Genomic DNA, 20,943 nt, shown 5'->3' with positions numbered 1-20,943 from the left:
CTCAGGTAGTGCCTGGTTTCAGGCCAGCGAATGTACCCAGTTTGCCAAATACTGTATTCTTGAGCATGTTCGCAGTAGCAGGGTCTGTTGCGTCCGGACTAGCCCATCGCTTGGTTGAGATCAGGTTGGATGGCGCGATATCACCAGCTCCAAGAGTCGGCAACTCGATATTCTCAGTCATATAATGCCACGGTCCATCCAAGCCATATGGTTTAGACAAGAAAGTAACGGTATACTGCGGTTTCTCCGCCAAGAGAGTCGGCTGCGGAAGACAGAAGAAGTCATGGATGCGCGCATATTCAAGTGGTAAGATGGTTTGCGCCTCATTCGAACCGTACAATTCTCCAAGAGCCTGTTCTTCAATCTCCATAATGCGAGAGAATATAGCATGATACTGCCGTGCATCCAGCAACCACTCCCGCCGCGCAATTCGCAAAAGTAGAGCTAGTCCTTGGCGACGTAAGTCCGGATAGCGGCACTTCCATGCGACTGCATGCAGGGGATAGATCAATCCGAGATCCAAGCTCAATGCCTTGGAGAACTCGGTTGGATAATGAGCCGGGTCGTTGACGAGTGCTTCTGCGAGCTGGATAATCTCCTCATATCCCGCCCGGCGAGCATCCCACTCACATTCGCTTGAAAACAGATACGCTGCCAAAGCCATCTCGGCACCAAGTTGCATGATCTTGACCACCTTTGCGGCAGACTGCTCTTCCTTGTTCCAGGTAGGCTCTCCGCACTGTACTAGGTTTCTGAATTTCGTTACCCAAAGCTCGAACTTGACTTGGAGGTCTGTTGAGGCCGTAGCAATGAGCTCGTTTGACGGTTTTCCACATTCTACCCCGTAGTCAAGGCTTTGAAAAAGTTCAGTGGTCGCAGTGACCAGATCAACAAGGGCTCCTCTCGCTTCTCGCAGTGTTTCGAAACGTGCGGGTAGGGTTGGCCGTCCTCCTTCCACCGCATTCAGGATAAGGCGGCTACGGGGAAAGGGACCAAACTCGGAAACATTGAGGTTGAATAAAGTGAGTACTGGGGCCAGTTCAGTCTCGATGAACTGCGCCTCGAAAGAGCGATACCCTGTGTTCCATGCATTTCGCTGTAAAGGCTGATTGCTGTGTCGCCACCCACGGAGAATGTTGATCCCACTCGCAATATGGCCTGCTGCGGCTGCTGAGTTGCGGCGCAGAAACTCGTAACAAGTAAACAGAATGCTGGCAGTCACGACGATTGGAACAGCAGCGTTCCCAGCCGCTGCTTTTTGCACGGTTAACTGTATTGCACGGTTATACAATTGCTCAGACAGCCTAGGATCTCGCGACTGATACACAGAGCCTAAGAGGCCTCCCTCACATTCATGAATCGTGCCCAACGCAGCCAAAGCCTGCCGAATGCAGGGCTCTGACAGGCTGAATTGGAGGACACTGCGCTTCCAAAATGAGCGCTCTAGAAAGCCAGCAAATGTGGTCGAGGACGTCTTGAAAAAGAACTCGAGCGCTCTGGATTCTTGGGTCGTGATTATTGAGGTGCACTGTCTCAGCTCGTGGGGCGCTCTTGGTGCGGGTTGAATGTACCCGTCGCACTTTCGTCCGGTGCTCAGGCATCTAGAGCTGATGAGGTATGGTTTTGATTAAGCTAAATGATCCAGGGCATACCGATGACACGCAGGCTTTCCTTCGTCACATTTGACTCTCCGTATCCTGGAGCCTGGTTAGCTTGTGGAGTGAGAACACGATGGTTACTCACTTGCAGGTGATACACCCCGTTCGGACTTTCGGCTTACTCGCTCGCGATCTACGAACCGCGGTTTCCATAATTTTGGAAGTGGCTACGGTAATGGGAGCAGATGGTTCAAACGTTGGAGAGAGATGGATGGCGAGAAAATACGGGGTTGTTGACGAGGATGAATCGGAGCTACGGTAAGGTCACGTGTTCTGAAGGTTTTTGGATATCGCTGTCGAGGCAGTCATGGTACTGGCTGTATACACATTGCAGCGATGATTTGGTGTATACCCAGATTGTGATCATTGTTGCAATCGCTTGGAGCGCGCTGAAGAGTTCCTACACAAGGGGACACCGGGTTGCATCAGTTCATTCGAGGTACATTGATTATCGTACAGTCATTATATATATTGAAACTCTAGCTCCCATCAACCCTCTTCTTAATCTCAAGTTTCGCCGGTACTTGACCGAGAGGACCATCCTTACCATCCTCACCAGCCTCCACAGACCTCCACTCATACCCGATCAACAACCCCACCAGAACGATCTTGATCTGCGCAGCAGCAAAGAACCGCCCCGGACACGCATGCCTTCCATGTCCAAAGACAAGGTACCGCGGCGACGTCGCAGTAAAGTTCTGATCTTTCACATCCTTCCCCAGGGCCGAGTCCTTTAGAGTTTCCGGCTTCGAGAACATTTCCAACCCGTGCCGGTGTGGCGCCGCAGCCACGACCGTAGACGCACCAGCGGGTATCCGTGCGCCATCAGACAGATCGATTGCTTTTCCAGCGATACGGTGCATGGCTGCTGATGTTAGAATATAACCGTCTCGAGCAACAATGTGTTGGAAATTAAATGGCTTACTTATATCGTTACCGTGTCGTCTCTGCGACTCCATCAATACAGTATCCATGAGCTTCAGATCGTCCAGTGACCTGACAGACCACTTCTTCTCCCCGAGCACCGAGCCGATCTCGTTTCGTAGCGACTCAAAATATTCCGGATGGCCGCAGAGATCATGGATAACGCCGCTGACCACGTCCGCCGTCTTATGTATCGCTTCATGCGAGAGGCGAAGCAGTGCTGCAACAGCGTCATATGACTCCCCGCGAGCAGCTTCGTCGAGCCAATCAACGACATCTCGATTCGTTGAAGTACATCGCTCCTCATCCGGTGCGGTATCGCCATGTGCGCGCCGTTTCCGAATCACGGGCGTGAGAATGTCATGAGCTTCGTGGAGAGTCGCTCTGAGCTTGCGGCATTCGGGTAAAAACCAGTGTACAACCGGACGGAACCACGGGTGCCAGCCCCTTAGGCTGTGTGCTGCACTAGTCGCAATGGTAGAATACTCTCTAGATAGTCGGAGCCACTCGTCATTTGTAGAAAGTTGTTCGCCAACGAATATTCGTGATGAGATGCGGGTAATCAAGTCTTCAATTCGGGATTGGCATTCAACTTCTGTCCAACCTGCGTGGACTTAGTTCGCCGGAGCAATCAGCAATTTGAAGACCAACGTACCCTCTGGCTCGCCAAAGACTGTTGCAATGGCACTAGATGTCTCCTGCGCGAGATCTCTCGCAATTGCGCCTGCACAGTTCCATTAGAATCAAGCCTGACAAGCTCGCCGCAGCGTCAACATACCAAGCGATCTCGACAGCCTCTTCTTAACAACTTTAACCACAACTCCCGAGGTCCTCTCACTAAAGGCCTGAAACCCAGAATACGACGCGGAAAACTCCTACCCCATCCAGTCAAATCAGCACCATCCAAGGACAACACAGCAAAAATGAAACCCACCACAGCCGTAGCCCTCCTCAAGCTCAAGTCCGGATGATCCCGAATTTCATCCGCGAACCGACTCGGCAGGACAATCTTCGGTCCAGAGTCTGTGCACACCTGAAAGCACCCGTCACACTAGATTTCCATTAGAAAACTTCAATCCAATATGACGAGGGTCGCTGGAACGCTCGAGCACGTGCTCACTCACTTCCTCCAAACCCCTCCTTATAACCCCCCTCGTATTCTCCGTCCACTGTTTCTGCGCCCAGACATATCCCTTGCGCGGGTCTAAGCCGACAACAGGAAACCCTGAGTACAATCTCGGTTCAAAAAGAGCCTCAAAAACACCCGCGACAAGTGCCGCACTTAGAATAATCCACGTGATAGGGTCGCACAGGATAGCGACGAGGATATCGAGCACCATATCGGCGCCCACATAGGTCTCGAAATCTAGACACGTTAAGAGTAAAGCTCTGACCGTGGATATTGGGGTGGATGTTCATTTTATGATCGTGAATGGTGGTGGAGAAAAATCGATGCTAAGGGATCCGTCAGCTTCCGGGCGATCCGCCGTGCGGAGATGCGGGTTTGGGGGTGCGGTGCGGGCGCCGCGGGAATCTACTTTGCAACGGGTCGCATGTTTGTGTGATTTTGAGAATTCAGTTATTTCTAGTTCCTCGATATCTATTATTTCACTGCTTAAGTTGGAGCATCTGCTGTTTTCAGCGAGGATATCGCTGGGAGGTTGTAGGATTAGTTGGTATCTAAGAGATAGGTAAGCTGTTGGAGGGGATTACCAAGCCATCACATTAACTCGTGTACCTTGTCCTATGTTCTTCATCCGGCGAACGAAAATTTTGACTATTATGTATGGTTTGTACTTACTATCGCACCTATGTGCACCTCGATCCATGAGTCCGTGACATTGGTGACGGACTGCGGACTTTCGGACTCCGCAGCACTGTCATACTAGTATCTAACCCCGAGTCTTAAAGCGAGTTAGCATGGCGCCACTATCAGGCAATCAATTTGGATCTGGATCATTATCCACATTTCTTAACTCACCCTTGCATTGTTTGATAGCGACTGCATGCGCACAAATAGTGAATATGCGGGGCCGAGGTATCAAAAGCTTGTCGATGCCGGGATTATTAGTGACGTTAAGAAGTTACAACCACTGTTCGTTCCATTGGCCCTTGTGCGATTGCTTTATATAATCTACCATCATGATAGAGGGTTTCGAAGACTAATGAATGTTTATTACTCGCTGTCGAGCATCTAGAGGATCTTGTCCGCTACTCGCCCTCTGAGAAAGAGCCTTTCGGCCAAACTAAACAAGTAGAGTGGTGTAGAGAGTATATCTATCTTAGTAGGAACATCTCACGGTCGATACATTTGTGATGGTTAGTATGAAGCAAGAAATGCCTCACATCTCAGTACATACAACATTACCACCGAGAAACCACCATATCAAACCGCCACTAGCCCTCCGTCTTCGCCATCGACCCCAAAATATCCGCCCCCGAATTTAACAACTTCTCCTCATCCTTAACATCTCGCCCATCGACACCAACAAACTTATGCCCAACCTGCTCAAGCATATCGGGCGGATACGCCGTCAGTGCGATCTTGATCTCCTCCGGACTAAGCTGTCTATAGTCGATGACCTTCCGATCTCCATCAAACGAGCGAAGCACACCATCACTATTTAGGTGCGTGAAACCCGCTGGATCCTGGCGGAGGGAGAGGAAAATAGCTTTCGCTTCGGGGTTCGTAGAGCACGACTAGAAGGATCAGGAAACAGTTTTATCTGAAATTCATCGCATTGCCAACCATAATGCAGAGCGTTAAATATGTTGTTTGGCAGGTTAAACCTTTGGGAGGATGTAAGTTGGGATGCCGCTGCTTAAGGAGTACAACGTCCCTGAGTCGCCTTTAAGTCATGGCGTAGCCCAAGGACAGAATCTAGAGCACTTTGCAGGCTGCCACAAGACGAGGCGCCCTTGCTGACATCATAGGTACTGGTGTGCTGCAGTTGGAGATCACCTGCTCCTGCTGGACTTGAAACAGCGCCGCTGATTTGTTATCTCGCTGATTGATTGCCGATCGCTACCAATCCAGGAGGCGGAAGATCCCGCCGCCTCGGGTCCGCGGGGGCGGCGGCCACGCGCTGACTCGAGCCTCCTGGCACGTGCAGCCTGCCGATTGCGGCTCTGTGTAACGGCATGTTGGGTGATTATACGTAGATATGCTCACTGGCACGGGAGATTCATCTCACTGAAGATGATTGTTCAAGAAAGCTGCCCACCAGATGCGCAGAATCGGACGGTCGAGGACGTAAAAGAAGGATAGAGGTTCAATTCAAGTCTACAGAGCCGACCGCTATTAGCTCTAGCAAGGTCGAGCCCTGGAGAGCATAAAGACAGCCAGGCTCTTTCAATAACGGTCCGATGAGAGCCATGGTACTGTACGGAGTACTTACCCTGTGTCAGTGCGTAAAATATTCCAGAGATTGAATCATCGCCTAGTCCCACAAAAGACGTGATCGCAGCAAAGCCCGCCGTGTCCCTATCTCGTAGCCGTGGAAGAGAATAGACTCACCTTTCTTTCAGAAATGAATAAAGATCCTCAACCGCAATGATGGATCCTTGGTATCTTGCTTACCTCCCCAGCAGCGAACTAGGGCTAGAACGTACGAGATTTCTTTGTTTTCTGTGATTGCCCGGAAAGCCTAGGTCGGGATATCTTTAGACCGGCTACGGTTCCTTTGCTTAGCAAGACCGTACTCTATTATCCGATCCAGACGGGGTTTGTAAAATACAGGAGCTGATGTTCGTTGGTACAATCAAAGTATTTGCAAATTGCAGGGAATCTCTCAGGGGTGCAGATTAGCCTGCAGAGTCTCTGAGATTACCTAGCGCCAGGAACGGTCCAGTCACGCGAGGAGGCTGAGACCGGCATTCAGCCCTTGCCAGGAACACGACTGACACTGGCTCGGGCTCATAGCGCCTTATTCCGCGGTCAGCCTGATGTAGTGGCTAGCTGATGCTCCTACCAGACTAAAATATGGCACGAAGGCTCCACCAGGGTGCCAGTCAGTTAGTGCCTGCCATGCCAGACTACGGATGCTGTAGCGATCGGCGGTGCCAGATGCTCAGCCCCAGCCCTGCAGAACTTTAAGCTCACCGCATCTTACATGGCGAACCCCACCGTATACGCCAAACATGTAGTGCTGTCCGATTGGACCAGGACAAGCTAAGCAGGAAGTTCTCGTCCAGCCCACTAGGCTGACCAGAAATAAACAAGGGGGTGAAACCTGAATGAGAACCAGGTTCACGCTCAAGGCAAAGCTCACGGCTTAGCAAGGGAAGAACTGAGGCAAGACAGTCAGTCCGGATACGCCATCATCCGAAGAACCGGACAGCACGCGCCTCACCGTCTCAACGGAAAACGCCATCATAGGTGTCAGACGCAGCATGATCAGGCTACCCCTGTCTAGGCCCCGGTGCCTGACCTGACAGCACACCGGGCCTGAATACGAGTTTGTGTAACACTGGAGAGATCTGCGCTGCGTCGCACCCCCGGTCGTTCCTCCTTGTCCTCCCTAGTGGAAGCTGTGCCAGGTGGCTCCCCGGTTGAGCTTTTATTAGTTACTCTACCTTGTCTGCAGCATTTGCTACCAATGCTATACCATTGCTTCGCAACCCATCGATACACATAGCGAAGAACACTCGTGCAAAAAAATGGAGCAGCAAGATCAGCAACGGGTACCCACTGAAACATTAAGCAATTCAGCCACCACGCTCCACCTCGATGAGCCAAACCCGCACGAGGAGTGGTCAAGATTTTGAGCCCCTCTCCGTACTACAGTCATGGCGCCGAAGAGTCATGTCTCAAAACCGGCGGTCAGCAACGCTGGCTGGCAATGACTCAAATGGCCGCGTTAAGGTTTCGCCACTGAAGCTTACGGGTGTCGTGGGGGGCGGGGAATTCTGGATTAGGGCCTGGTCCGATTGGTCTGGTTAATGAAGATGAGCAAACGGGGCTGTGGGACCGGACGTTGGTGTTGATAGGGGCCCCGCGGCATTATGGTTCATTGCATTGCGGTGGCGAATCATGGCTGTCTAGAGCTCTGTTAGCCGCGCGGAATCTGACAGGTGCAATTGACCATTGCTGTCATGGTGGAGCGAATGTACAAATTGCTCAGTGAAATGAGGGTCATCGGCGGGCTGCTCGCACCGGCAGCACTATCTCAATGTAGTGACTGTCTGGTGAAGGTCTGATGTGTCCAGCAAGAGCCACCGGCATGAGACACCCGGAAATTGGCGCCGTTGATCCCTCACGAATCGAGAAGAGGTCAGCGGCTGGCCGCGGCGTGGGCATTTAGCCCCGACTTACAACACAGCATTCTGTCAGCTGACTGTCCGAGACAAACTCCGTGCAGACCGACAAACTGCTCTAGACCTGATGGCGAAACCATGTTTAATTGGAGCGGCATCGATTTCAGTCTGGGCTGGACGGAAACTTTGTTTCGGGGATCAGCGGGCTTTCTTGTAGCTCCCTAGATTTTGGACTCTGGACAGCCTAGGCTAGGTCCTGTAGGACTTCAGGGGTTGCTGACGAGTGGGATGACGTGGTTGGGTCGTCCTTGATGCACCGGAATGTGTCGGTAGCTTGCGAGGGCTTTGGAGACCACAGCTGATGGCGGTGGAGGGCTCTGAGGCATGGTGAGAAGATGATCCGGCTGACCAGAGACATTTAAGTGGCTTCAATAGTTGTGTCTGAGTTCGTATCTAACTGACAGGAGTCTCGAGGAAGATGTACCATGATTGTTGTGTGCCTGGAGCCATGGTAGGCACGTATTGTGGCTAATCAGGCATGGCAGACCGGAAAAGGGGTTGTGTCAAATCTCGTATCTACGGCTAGCAAGAATTTCATGGACCATACTGGGCTGGCGGTGGGATCCCAGAGTCCTTGGATGTGTTGGATTTCGTATCTGAGGCTCGCGTAAGTCTCGGGGACCATTGTTCATTGCGGTGGGGCTCAGAGACACATTTTGACGATTGTCTTCCAAGCCCGATGCAGCTGGGTCTGGATCGTTCGTGTGTCAGATGTCGTAACTGCGGCTAACCACTACCGTCATGGGCAGATGGAGCAGGCGTAGCGGTGAGGTCAGATGAGGCAGGTTCTTTCTGTGGAGGGGGTAATTGTGTGCCGTTGAGCCAGACAGTGCACACCCAGATGAATAATCTGCCATTGGTTAAGATCTGTCGTCCGGTGTGGATTACTCGAGATGGAGGTTGGCGTGTCATCGTGAAGGATCAAGGGGGTCTACATGTTACTCAGTGCTAGAGATCGTGGAGAGAAGGCCCGTAGAACCAGCAAACACTAGAAATCCATTCAACGAGCAGAGTAAATCGAGAAAACATTAAGGCTGTGGGTAGGATGTAGTTTAAACAGGAAAAGACAAGACAAGAGCAACCGAACAACAAGGAAATGGATGACTAGGTTTGGACTTCCTCGACCAACAATTCACGCCGCCCCAAGATAATTCCATGGCACGAGACGGAGAACACAATGTACCCGGTTCTTTGACTAACACGTGTTCTTACAAGCAGTGGCAGGACTGGGTTGTCTTCATTCTGCAACCCCAACCGAGCGAGGTCGACAGAACCGACATCTAGGGGTATCTGGTCCTTCAGGGCCACCACTACAGATAGAAAACAATCAGTCATGCGGCAGGTTGGTGGAAAGGTTGCACTTACACCGGTGGCCGGTTGACTTGGGAGGCTCGGCGGCATTACTGCAGAAAATCGCCAGGTAGACAGGGGCTCCCTCGGTAAAGGGTCTGAAACACTCCACAAGGACATCATCTTTGACCTCTATGGACTCGCCACACTTCAAGACCCATTTCATGGAGTCCTCGACCAGCCGTAGGGTCCGTGTGCTGCCGCGTCTATCTAGCTGGTACTGACTAGAGCCAAACCCGTAGTGAGCGTTAGGGACGATCCTTGTCGCGGGCGCCGGGTACAATCCTCGCAAAGCGGCTCCATTGGCCACCGCGAGTATGCTATCGTGAGTGTTAGTCTCTGTAGGTGTACGCTGCTGTTAATGTTTGAGGAAACGTACGGATTCGGCACCTGGATCACATCAACGTGGTTAGCAACTCGATGGGCGGCGGTCAACAAGCGAGAAACGTGGGGGGAGGCTGAAAACCCTCCAACCAGGAAGATCTTCTGGGGGGTTATTTAGTAGTTAGCACTATGGCGAACGCGTGGGATAATGCACACCTACCTTGACCGGCCTGCCATCCTCTCGAGCCTGGTCCTGCAGAGATTGAATATACCGCGATATGTTCGCGATCACTGGCTCATATAGGTTGAGAAGATCCTCTGTCTCCAGGGTAATGGTGCCGTTAGCGCATGTTTGGATCAACAGTCCTTGCTCGTCCCTCAATTCTAGCTCTGCAGGTCCCAGCAGCTTGCCGTTGAACTTCTTTTTCACGTTCTCGAACATGAGGTGAAACCGGCTCCCCGGCCCCTTGGCTGAGAACGGCAGGTCTTGGAATGACGCTCCATATCGAAGGTTCAATAAAGCATAGAGGCGCTCATCGACCACAGCGCCTCCACAACGCAAACCTAACTCATTTGAGTCGTGAAGTAGAGCGACGGATCAGGTGGACGCTTACCTCTGGTCTCCACCACTGCGCTGAAGTTGCTGCGGTTGTTTGAGCTGGGAACTTCCGCGACAGCGAAATCCTGATGACAAGCCATCAATACCACTGTTGCTTCAAAAGAAGATCGAGGAACGACAACTCACGCAAGTGCCACCGCCAAGGTCAGCGACCATGATGACCTCCCCCGGCTGTGTAATAATGAGTATTGGACATGGAAAGCTCGAGCAGAGAAATTTACAATCAGTCTCCGGTTCCCGCGCTTCAACACATGCAACAGAGCGGCATGGGGCTCCTCCATGATCCAGACACGATTCCCAGGACAACTATCCAATCCTGCTTGTTCAGCAGCGAGACGCATCGCTTCTATCACATCTGGTGAGGAGTTGACAGGGACTGTAAGATAGAATTCCAGCCTTGGGATGTTGAGCCCAGAGAAGAGTTGCTTCAATCTTCTTTGGAGACGGGCATGCATAAGCCTGAAGAACCGTGCGGTCACGGTCTCGGCGCTCTCTCCATCCGGCAACTGACAGATCTCGACTCCTGTGGCCGCTTGGAGCGCACCGTCATGGAACTGGGCGGGGTCGGCGTTCGGTTCTAACCTGAGCTTAAACCACGCTGTTTTGAAACTGCCGGGGTGGTTGTAAGCGGCAAACCCCCAGCGGTGTTCCTCCGAACCATCTGTGGCGAAAGAAAGCAAGCTTGGGACCTTAGGCGCCGGAACTGAGTCATCGTCGAAGTCCTCCGGCCAGGAGTCGATGTGCTGTAGGCGTTGAACCTTAGAAAGATAGAATCGCTTATCGGCAATGAGCGAGAGACCTAAACAAGATTCTCAGTTAGCGCATACACTCCGACTGGATCAGGGATTTATACCGCTGGCAGTAGTGCCAAAGTCCCACCCAATGTAGAGCGGGTTGTCATTGTCCGTTTTGGGTTCCGTGTTGGGTTCCATGCTGGACTTGATTGAGTGGTGACAAGGAAGAAGGCAGATAGGAGGTGACCTGGATGGACAAGGTGAAGAAACTGGGGATGGGAGGTGATACATATGGGCTGCACCAGGATAACAGGAAGCTGGAAAGAGAGAATTCTCGCTGTGGCTCTGGATATACTTTGTGGCTTTCGTCTGATTTCGTGCTGTTTCTCGTTAAACTTTCGTATGTCTTCTGTGTTTCTTGTTGTTTTTGCAATCTCTCTTTTGGGGTTCGCTGTATTTTTACTCTTTCATCTTATATCCTGGGCGCATACATTCTTTCTTTCATTCTTTGTGGCAACGAGCCTGTCCACCTTCACCATGGAAGCCCTCATTTTCTCGTCCTTTTCTCCTCACCATTTGCTGCTCTTCTTCATCTCTCTCCTCTTTATTGTCGTTTTTGTCTCCGTTCGTTCTCTCCTAGATTATTCTCTCAACATGCGTACTCGTTCTGCAACCAAGAGGGCATCGTCCGACGCCCAGGTACCTCGTTTGCTGCTTGATATCTTGTTGTTTGCTCGCTAACTGCAGTCGCTAAGGCTTCCGATCCGTCCACCAAGCGAGAGAAGGCCTCCCACGATAGTTCGAAGGCTACTGCCATTTCCCACACCAATCGACCCGCGAAGCCCGCCCAATCCCGCGCAAAGCGACCTGTCGCCCCGAAGTCGAAGCATAAAAAGAAGTCGACCAACGGCCCATCGAATCAAGTTACCGATCCGTCCCCAGCGAGTCCCACGGCTACCAACGATTCCCGTCCCTGGTTCGTGGGCGAGAGGGATCCCGACAGGATGTTCGATGCATCAGGTAAATGGACATGGGACAAAACCAAACCGCTCGAGGAGCAGATCCCAGTACTGGAGAGACGTGTTCGTGTCCTCGAGGGTCATTTGGAGCGATGCACCACATGGCGATGCTTTTTGGAAGGGTCATGGGCTCCGAGAATCAGTCCTGAATACCATCCAGGAAACTTCCACAAGGTATTCGTCAGCATATCTAATTATACCGGAATGTGGGCCAGAGGGGTTGCTTTCAAAGGGGGCCTTCCTGACCTCAGCGCCGAACAAAAGAAGGATATAGTTACCAGCTTGGACGGTTACCTTGCTTCCGACGATCTAGAATACATTCAATCTCGCCTCGACCCAGTGTGGCAAGGGCGCTTTCCGGAATTTCTGCTGAGGATGTTTGTGAACAAGTTCTTTGTTGAAAACATGTTCAACAACCCCTTCTGGGATATCAACGAGAACGCTGGTCGTGACGACGAGAGCAAGTGGGAGGTATGGACGGGTGCAACGCCTGCAGGTGAGCTCCTGAACACCCTCCATACTAGGTTCCAAGAAGGTAAGTTGCAATTATCGCGTTCCCGCCTCCGGAGATTTCCACCTCTTGCCCTTGATCTGACATGATGGCACCGTAGACCAACCCGAGGGGGCGCGTATCTGGCGCACCCTCACCGTCCGACTTTGCAATTGGACGGAAGATTCGAAGATGCTGAGCGAATTCGTGGAGGCCCAAAATACTCATCGTGAGACCATGTGTACGGCGCTAGCAAAGCATCTGCTCGCCCACAAAGTTGTCCAAAGCCTCATGCGTCCTAGTCGCGGAACACCGGAAGATCGAGTGGAATGGACCAAGATGATGATGCTGGAACCCCTGTTTGAATACGTGACGGAGATGCACAAATGGGTCCCCGTTCTGAAGTTCCGAACCTTGAAGGATCTTGATCCTGGCCTGGTCTCGGCGGATGGTGAGACGATGCAGTACTACAGATACACTGGAGAAACCCCCCACAAGCGCTTGGAAGTCCTCGCCATCGTGGAGCCAAACGTCTACAGGACTTTTGACACAAACGAAAGCGACGAGCGGAAGATACACGTCCAGGCTGCAATGGCCTTGGTGGCCAAAGCCGATCCTCCTCTTGACGCTGAGGGAGTGGCAACCTGAGAGAGCCCGGGGGGCAATCATGCTTCTTTTTCTTTTCTTTTCATTGCTTAACTTTCCCCTCCCTTTCGTTCCCTTTTCGTCTCTTACCTCCTCCTTCATTTCCCTACCCATTCTTTGCTTTCTGTTATCTGCGTGTCTCTGTCTTTCCGTTCCATTCCGTCTCTTCCCACCCCTGGTTCCGCGCACACCTGTGGGCACCCTCTCTTTGTTTCCAAATTCGTCTTCTCTTTGTTCTTTCATACTTGTTACCCCGCTCACCCTTATATCTAGTTCCATTCTTTTACGCAAATGTCTTCCCTCTCTCCCGCGTAGTGCCTCTCCTGTAACCCCCAACCCTCCCTCTCCAACGTTGAACCGTCATCTCCCCAATAGCCCTATCCTCCCAAACCGAGAGCCCACAGAGAAGGAAAAACCGCCAGTCTGATGGTATTCCTTCCGTACCAGCGACAGCTGCACCGTCCGCAGCAGACACGTCTCGACACAAGCATTACCCGGATGTAGACCACGGTACACTCAGCAAGGCCTGTTACCTCAAACACCCAATCCGCCAGCGTATGTCTAGCACATCACAACTTCCCTCCAGTCAGCTTCCCCGTCACTCTCTCCTTTCCCAGCCAGTGCTATTTTTAGAGTTCCTTGCGCCCCTACCTCCTGTACATGTCCACTTTTGCCCCGTCAGGGCATCCAACTAGTGTAAAGTAGGCTCGTTCACAGGATCTCCAACCTCCATTTTCTCTTCAAATCACCCTTCATCCATGCGCCGTCCCTCAAGCAACCAACACCGGATGCTCAGGATAGCGAGCACAGGCACAGCGAGACACGGCCACACTCGCACACGACTCGGTGGGCTGCAAATGAGTATCGGACCATCTACCTACCCGCTGAGCAAGATATTGGTTGCTGCCACGATAGTAGAATCAAGCTTGCTTTGCGAGCAAAGCAAAGCGAAGCAATGCCGTGCTGTGCTGTGTTGTGTTGTGTCGTGTTGGGCTGTATCTGGATCGACTATCTGGCTTTACCTTTGTATTATGTGCGCTTCGTGTGTATTTTATTTTATCCTCAGTCCATCAGTCTTTTACTTGGCGTTTGGTGATTGACTGACGACGTCGTCGAGGTATAGCATCGACTTGCGGCCGAATGTGGAACAGTATCAGGAGTCCTGTGCGCTTGGTGGTGGTCTTGACGCTGGTTATCAGTCTTGTTATACAAATATACCACCTGTAAACAGTAATGTAGGCGCCTCGCTTGACTTCGGGCATGTGTATGTCGGTAGTTGGTTATATATATATATATATATAGAGCGGATCTGAGGGCGTCTGGGGTGGGCTACTCAAGTTCTAGTGGCTTCCGGCATGAGGTCATGTCATATACCACGTCTAGAGGAGTCTGCTACAGCGAGAAGCTCTAGGATTAAATGAAAACCATCAAGAAAATGGATAACAATTCTTCAATGCTTCGTTTTAGGGAGCGCTTGCTAGAAGAGACACTATATACAGTACAGTTGGATCTTGATATCGTTCACTTCGTCTCGTCTCATCTCGTCTCATCCCATCTTATCCACCACCTGATTCCACATTCTTCATGTCATGTTTCTCGTTTTATCCTAGTATCAACCCTCAAGAGGCGTAATAGCAACCCTCTCCCTCAAATCCCTCGAGCTGAAACCAACCCTCACCACAAACTCGCCGGTGGGAACAACCCACTCCTGCTCCACTACATCCCAATAACTCAGATCCCTGCGGGCAAGGTCAAACTCCACGGCCTTCGTCTCGCCGGCCTTGAGAGCGATCTTGTCAAAGCCTCTCAGCTGCTTCGGGGGAGTTCCGGCGGGTGTACTATCCGGGTATGTGAGGTAGAGCTGCGGGACAGCGGCACCGGCAACGTCACCGGTGTTAGTGACATTCACGGAGACGGTGTAGAGATTCTCCCACAGCGCTGGGTTTCCACCAGGCTGGATCGGCTGCTGTTCGGGCTTGGGGGTGATCTCGTCAACGAGACGAGAAGACTCAACGCCGCTGAGGTTGAAAGTCGTGTATGAGAGACCAAAGCCGAATTCATACTGGACGGGAATCCCCTGGGCGTCAAAGTAGCGGTAATCGATTTCGAGTTTCTCGTCGAACCACGACTGCCAGTCGTAGGTGCCGTTTGTGGAGACCTCGGTCGTGGGCGGGGCGTTGTAGTCCGTTGCGTTGCGGGCGATGGTGTAGGGGAGGTGACCGGAGGGGTTGACGTCGCCGTAGAGGACGTCGACGATTGAGTTTCCGGATTCCTGGCCTGGGTAGTGGGCGGCTAGGATGGCGGTGACGTTGGGGTGGTCGGCGAAGGGGAGGATGTTGATTCCGGAGGAGTGAGTGACGACGATGGTGTTGTTGCATGCGGCGGCGACGGAGGTGACGACTTCGTTGCCGTTGTAGTCGGAGTTGAGGTGTGCGCGGTCTTCGCCCTCTGCGGCCCAGGTCTTGAGGAAGACGAGGCAGGCTTCGGGGGCGGGGTTGGCGTGGGCGAAGAGGGTAGCTACGTCGGTGGTTGCGACTTGGGTGTTGTTGAGCCAGTATTGCACGAGTTTGGCGCCGTCTTTCTGGGCGCGGTCTCGGATGGCGGAGAGAGGGGAGACAAGGTAGGTGAAGCGGCCGGTGCCTGAGCCGCCGCCGGCTGCGAGAGTGCCGAATTCGAAGTTGTCTTCGTTGAGCGGGCCGACGGTGCTGTCAGTGGCGTCGTTGCCGAAGACGGCGATTGTCTTGGGGGACTTCAGAGGTAGGGCGCTGTTCTTGTTCTTCAGGAGGATAGTGGCTTCGGCAGCGTGGCGGCGGATCAGGGTGCTGTGGTTGCCGCGGACGTCTCGGCTGACGGGGCCGGTGAGGTTGAATTCTCGGAGCCATTCATCACGGGGAGAGAAGGTGTTGATGTCGGCAGAGGAGGGGTCAACAGTGGGGAAGTCCTTGTCCTGGTTGAGCCAGTAGTAAGGGGTCATGATGCGGATGATCATGTCGTCGATGCGGGACTCGGCGACGGTGCCGTTGGTCACGGCCAGAGTGACATTTCCACCAAAGAAAGAACCTGCCTTGGGGGTTTGGCCGTACGAGCCAAGACCACCGGGCATGTTCATGTCGAGACCACCTTCGATAGAGGCAACACCGGAGTGAGTACCGCCCCAGTCGGACATGACGTACCCTTGGAAGCCGAGTTCGTGCTTCAGCAGGCCGTTCAGGGCTTTGGAGTTTTCACAGGCGTATGATCCGTTCAGACGCTGATACGCACACATGAAGCTGGCGACCTTGGCGCGGGCCGCGTTGGCAAACGGCCAGAGGTACAGCTCGTGCATGGTACGGTCATCGATGTTAGAAGAAAGCGCCTCCTGGATGACATCGGTGACAGTTCCGTTGGGATCAAAAGTCGGGTTTCGTTGTGTCTCTTGCTCGTTACCGATGAAGTGCTTGGCCGTGGCCTGCACACCGGCGTCCTGGTGGCCGCGGATAGTCTCCTCCATAGCAACACCAGTGAGGTAGGGGTCCGCAGCAAAGCCCTCCCAGTTACGGCCGGAGTAGGCAGAGCGGCCGAGCGGACCGGCGACGGGGCCGAGTAGAATGTGCGCGCCCTTGGCCTTGAATTCCTCGCCCATGGCGTAACCACGCTCGTAGAGGATCTTCCTATCCCAGGTGGATGCAGCAGTGACACCAGCAGGGAAGACGCTCGCGTAGTCGGCGACACGGATTGAGAGGGGGCCATCTTGCAGACAGAGACCAGGGAAGTTCAGCCGTGGGATGGCGACAATGTTTCCGACGCAAGGGCCGTATTGGCCGGTGACCATGTCAGCTTTCTCATCTAGGGTAAGCTGCGAGACAAAGTCTTGTGCTCGAGCGAAGGCTTCCTCCCATCCGTCCCCAGTGGCGTTTGCTGTAGGCTGTTAGCAACGGAGTAACACTGAGTGTCAAGGAGAGGTCATACGTGAAGGAAGAACGGCAGGAGAATGTCCATACGGCCCAAGGATAGTCGTGTTCTTAGGCTGGACATAGTTGAAAGCGTCCTCATCGCGAGGGCCGCCATCAAAGTTCTGCCCCCGGACCGCAGTCGCAGCGAGCAAGGTCGATAGAATTAAGCTCCCAGCACCAGGCATTTTGTCTTATTGTTTGGCTGTGATAGACCAAAACCCGGGGAGTGGCCGGGATACTTATAGGCCGAGTCGGCAGATCAACGTCAAGGAATACCGAGAGAGCGACGCGAGGAGGTGTCCACTGTCAAACTCCGGGTTGGCAACAGCAGGAGCACCCCTTCCTTCCCCGCCGCCAACCATGTCATAACCCCATAAACCCAAGCCAATGACGGCATCTTCAGCACAAGAGTCAGTTAACCAAGTTCTTTCTCTCCAATCTCCACTTCACCCAGTGCTTGCTGTGGAGTGTCCGGGGGAAAAGCGGAGGGAATAGCGAATCACGACTGAGAGATGGAGACGCAGGAACCACAACCGGGACAGAGCGCCAGCAACGAAGAAATTTACCCGACGTTTACCCATAATCGTCCGGGCTTGGTCTCGCTTGGTCTCGCTTGGTCACCTCTTGGTGAGCTTGATCGGCAGGAGGATGCCCTAATTCGAGTCAGGTCGCATGACGCCCAGGGCGCTCGGCCTGCCTCGGAGGGTTGATTCTTCGGGATAGCGGTAGCAACGTGGAGACGGAAGTTCTCCATGTGCGCATTCCGGGGCTCCACGCTCGGGGTCGGGATTGGGGATTCTGCAGGGTAGCTTCGGGGGTTTTCCGTCTTGGTGCTGGATTCTTGCGAGTCCTGCCTGTTTTGTTGGCAACAACTCGGCTTGTCGGTCCGTCATACCTACCGGTTGCAAATGGCCGCGGGCAAGCATTACCCACCCGCATTACTCGCCGTAACCTGTTTAGCAGTCGGGTATGCAATTAAGCATTTATCAGCTGGTGAAAGTTGTAGAATGTAATGGAATTTGGCAGAGCTAAAGATGACCCTGATACGGTTGTTTGAGCTCATCTGACGCTTCGGAATGCTGAGAATGCTTCTCATGGAGCAAACTACTGTGGTATACCACAACTGAGAGGTGGCCTAGGAATAAAAGGTACACCGCATTGAAGCCAGACAATGACGATGGAGTTTTATTGGGGCTCGGTAGGCACCATTCACCCGGATATCCTCGGCACATATGTACCGGCAAAAGACTACACCCAATTTGACAGCGCAAAGTCACTCGAATACGTAATATATCGCCGAGGGGTATGATTTGATGAACCATGTCATGGCGCGGGATGGTAGCACGCTGTATAACTGAACAAAGATACCCCGGGCCGAGCTCATAAGGTTCAAAACTCCTCCATCCAGTGGTATAAGAGCACCCATCTTTCTAGGTATCACCCTTCAATGCCTAGTGGAGGCGGGACATACCTCAGCTCACGGGGAAAGGTGATCAGATCTCCTTGGTTTTCCGTATAAGGCAGATATCAAACCAGCATAAGGTGACCAGGGCTTGTACTGGCGAATGGAATTACCAATTTGGGTAGAAACATTCTTGCAAGAAAACCCTGTTCTTACTCAGTATGATGCTTAGTCAATTGCGCATCTTGTTATGCGATACTTCCTGTGTAGCCATTCATCATTCCTGCAATTCTCTGGTAAAATATATATCTGCAGCAAATATAAATTGGAGAAGAGAGCACTACAACAACCACGAGAGCGAAGCTGCCTGAAGACATTGTCAACATTATAACTCTAAGATAACAAGAAGAAAACCCCCAATAACAGCATTTTACAACTCCTGACCGGGTCTTCTTTCTTTCTCTTCCCCTCGATATAATGTAACAAAACGGCGGCCGCCACATGCAGATAGGTGCTGTGGTCTAGTGAGTTCCACCATTACCACCAGCGTCCAAACTATCGCTAACCTGCCTCAGATGGTCAGGATACCACGTTGTGGTTTGTCTACAACGATGCCGTGTTGGTCCCGGTTCGATTCCGGGCAGCGCCACTTGTTTTTTTATACTTGGTCAAGGGCTCTGACCCTGCTTCGGGCGGGGCATACCCTGAATACTATGCTTGGTACATCTTCAGTACCGTCAACGTCATGATTCTCCCGTCTAGCAACGAAGATGTTGATACAACCCCTCCTCAAACTCATCCCGGATCGCAACAACGACCGGATCACACGGCGGCAAATGATGGAAGAAGCTCGTTGCACAGATTCTGCTGTTTCGATCAATCCACTACATAACATTAGCCAACCCCGACACTTCTCGCACGAACCCACTCGAAAAAGATATTTCTTACCCAATGTGTATTTGTATGCCCACCCCAACTGACCGTCCCCTTCCTACGACCCCCGGGAACATCCTCAGCCGTGATCGCAACAGTAAGCCCAAAATCGACCTCATTCCCAGTCGTAAACATCCACTTCATGGGCTTTGCAAAGGGCATATTGACCTGCGCGTTTAGCTTCTCCCGAACTGGTGCAGATAGCTGAGGCCGGAAGATCTCGTCGACACTTTCCCTTGTGATGATCCCTCGTCCATCAGCTAAGAGAGCTGACAGGAACGTGGTAAACTCGCGAGGAGTCGAGTACAAGGATGCACCGCCAAAGTCAGCGGGTGCAGGAAGCGGGAAGACCTCCTTGGTCGGAGTAAATGAACCATCAGGGTTCCGCTGGCCGATCTCGGCTCGTCTCTTGCTGATTTCGAAGTTGGCGAGGGTCTCGGGGTGGAAGGTTGTAGATTTGAAGCCTAGAGGGGTGAATATGTGCTCGTGCATGAATTCTCCGAGCTTCTTGTCGGTTAGGACTTCAATCTGGTTATATTATTATTAGTTACAGTCGCATCGATACCCTGCGTTTAGGACAGAGAAGGCTTACCACGCGCCCCGCCCAGTCCGGCCCCGGGCCATACAGCCATTCCTCGCCTGGCTCAGCGACAAGCGGGTAGGTGATCGACTCCTAAGCATTGTTACATTGTAGCAGAGCAGACGAAATATGGACGACGGGAACCTACGTATGTTCCTTGCGTATGATCAATATTCCTCCGATGGTACTCCGCCCATTTTTGCAGCTTCGGGCTCATGATACTAAACGTAAGCCCACTGGTATGCGTCAACAGATTCCGCAGGGTGATCTTCCCCTTCGCTGGAAGTAATATGGGTTCCCCTGCCTAGATCATCAGTGACATTTGCAAGCAGAATCCTGAATAAAGACATACCATCTTCATGAAACCCCGTCAAAACTTCCGGCTTCGCTAGCTCAGAGACAACCATCCCAACATCATCATCCAGCCCGACAAGGCCCTTCTCGACAACAATCATAACCGCAACAGCCGTGACGATCTTTGTCATGGACGCAATCCAGAAGATGGAATCCTCTGTTACGGGTGGGCCATTTGGGTCTGTTGTATTTGTGCCTGCTCTGCTTGAGTGGATGGTATTTCCCTTCGCATCGAGAGCAGATAGCACAGCGGCGTGGAAGGGGGCCGGGGTTTTGGCGTAGTGGTCGTGGAGCAGTGATTCCATTGTTGGTGCCTACTACACAAAGTGACAATGGAACGAGAGATGATGAGGAATGCTCTATCTCTGTTTTATACAAGGCTCGTATTCCGCATCAGGAACCCCATAGACGCCAAGAATCGGGGACCCGATGGGGTAAGGATATATCCATGATTGTACGCCAAAGAAACCGATAAACGAGTACGAGAAACAATAATACATGTTACTAAACCAGTACCTATATACTGCTTGACCGTTCAAAGGGTCCATGGCGCAGCACTTCTTTCACCTATTTCTCGGCCGTACCGGAGCCGCCACACCATCTTTCGCAGAGCACTCAACATAAATACGGCCCAGCTTCTTCGCCAACTTTACAGTCTCCTCG

The 20,943-nt window shown here is 52.4% G+C and overlaps 7 protein-coding genes across 7 annotated transcripts; 2 read left to right on the top strand and 5 right to left on the bottom strand.

The window, feature by feature from the left end:
- Position 1: 1 nt before the first annotated feature.
- BJY04DRAFT_223004 (Zn(II)2Cys6 transcription factor domain-containing protein) lies at positions 2-1,811 on the bottom strand (the record flags this gene model as incomplete). Its single annotated transcript, XM_073717571.1, has 3 exons — positions 2-1,601; positions 1,653-1,697; positions 1,744-1,811. 3 exons carry the CDS (start codon positions 1,809-1,811, stop codon positions 2-4), a joined length of 1,713 nt encoding a protein of 570 aa, XP_073566340.1.
- A 260-nt stretch (positions 1,812-2,071) lies between these two features.
- On the bottom strand, positions 2,072-4,523 carry BJY04DRAFT_199826 (cytochrome P450). The gene is made up of 5 exons (XM_073712835.1): positions 3,707-4,523; positions 3,517-3,633; positions 3,361-3,457; positions 3,238-3,306; positions 2,072-3,186 (listed from the first exon to the last, which is right to left on the bottom strand). Exons 1-5 carry the CDS (start codon positions 3,920-3,922, stop codon positions 2,138-2,140), a joined length of 1,548 nt encoding a protein of 515 aa, XP_073566339.1. The 5' UTR covers positions 3,923-4,523; the 3' UTR covers positions 2,072-2,137.
- Positions 4,524-4,951: 428 nt separating this feature from the next.
- BJY04DRAFT_199821 (uncharacterized protein) lies at positions 4,952-5,476 on the bottom strand. Its single transcript, XM_073712834.1, has 2 exons — positions 5,332-5,476; positions 4,952-5,282 (listed from the first exon to the last, which is right to left on the bottom strand). Exons 1-2 carry the CDS (start codon positions 5,332-5,334, stop codon positions 4,980-4,982), a joined length of 306 nt encoding a protein of 101 aa, XP_073566338.1. The 5' UTR covers positions 5,335-5,476; the 3' UTR covers positions 4,952-4,979.
- Positions 5,477-11,462: 5,986 nt separating this feature from the next.
- On the top strand, positions 11,463-13,082 carry BJY04DRAFT_223001 (uncharacterized protein; the record flags this gene model as incomplete). Its single annotated transcript, XM_073717570.1, has 3 exons — positions 11,463-11,624; positions 11,681-12,479; positions 12,556-13,082. 3 exons carry the CDS (start codon positions 11,463-11,465, stop codon positions 13,080-13,082), a joined length of 1,488 nt encoding a protein of 495 aa, XP_073566337.1.
- On the top strand, positions 13,000-13,828 carry BJY04DRAFT_199820 (uncharacterized protein). Its single transcript, XM_073712833.1, has one exon. The coding sequence runs from the start codon at positions 13,102-13,104 to the stop codon at positions 13,504-13,506; it is 405 nt and encodes a 134-aa protein (XP_073566336.1). The 5' UTR covers positions 13,000-13,101; the 3' UTR covers positions 13,507-13,828.
- Positions 13,829-14,691: 863 nt separating this feature from the next.
- Positions 14,692-17,196, bottom strand: BJY04DRAFT_210551 (beta-glucosidase; the record flags this gene model as incomplete). Its single annotated transcript, XM_073714266.1, has 2 exons — positions 14,692-16,976; positions 17,028-17,196. The coding sequence occupies 2 exons, from the start codon at positions 17,194-17,196 to the stop codon at positions 14,692-14,694; spliced, it is 2,454 nt and encodes an 817-aa protein (XP_073566335.1).
- Positions 17,197-19,280: 2,084 nt separating this feature from the next.
- BJY04DRAFT_231547 (serine hydrolase domain-containing protein) lies at positions 19,281-20,585 on the bottom strand (the record flags this gene model as incomplete). The annotated part of the gene is made up of 4 exons (XM_073719561.1): positions 19,281-19,874; positions 19,939-20,019; positions 20,075-20,226; positions 20,279-20,585. The coding sequence occupies 4 exons, from the start codon at positions 20,583-20,585 to the stop codon at positions 19,308-19,310; spliced, it is 1,107 nt and encodes a 368-aa protein (XP_073566334.1). The 3' UTR covers positions 19,281-19,307.
- Positions 20,586-20,943: the final 358 nt, after the last annotated feature.

The sequence above is a fragment of the Aspergillus karnatakaensis genome (genome assembly GCF_047715665.1).
Source record: "Aspergillus karnatakaensis strain CBS 102800 unplaced genomic scaffold BJY04scaffold_66, whole genome shotgun sequence".
Taxonomy (NCBI): domain Eukaryota; kingdom Fungi; phylum Ascomycota; class Eurotiomycetes; order Eurotiales; family Aspergillaceae; genus Aspergillus; species Aspergillus karnatakaensis.
Note: the sequence above shows the minus strand (reverse complement) of the source record. Positions and strands in the feature narration are given on the sequence as shown.

What these genes read in the sequence shown, in the direction of transcription:
- BJY04DRAFT_199826 (XM_073712835.1), bottom strand. Translation starts at nt 3,922, where the DNA reads ATGGTGCTCGATATCCTCGTCGCTATCCTGTGCGACCCTATCACGTGG. An exon ending in TGAGGAGGGCTACGGCTGTG is followed by an intron (nt 3,458 to 3,516) that starts GTGGGTTTCATT and finishes TGGATGGGGTAG; the next exon opens with GAGTTTTCCGCGTCGTATTC. An exon ending in AGTCTTTGGCGAGCCAGAGG is followed by an intron (nt 3,187 to 3,237) that starts GTACGTTGGTCT and finishes AAGTCCACGCAG; the next exon opens with GTTGGACAGAAGTTGAATGC.
- BJY04DRAFT_199820 (XM_073712833.1), top strand. Translation starts at nt 13,102, where the DNA reads ATGCTTCTTTTTCTTTTCTTTTCATTGCTTAACTTTCCCCTCCCTTTC.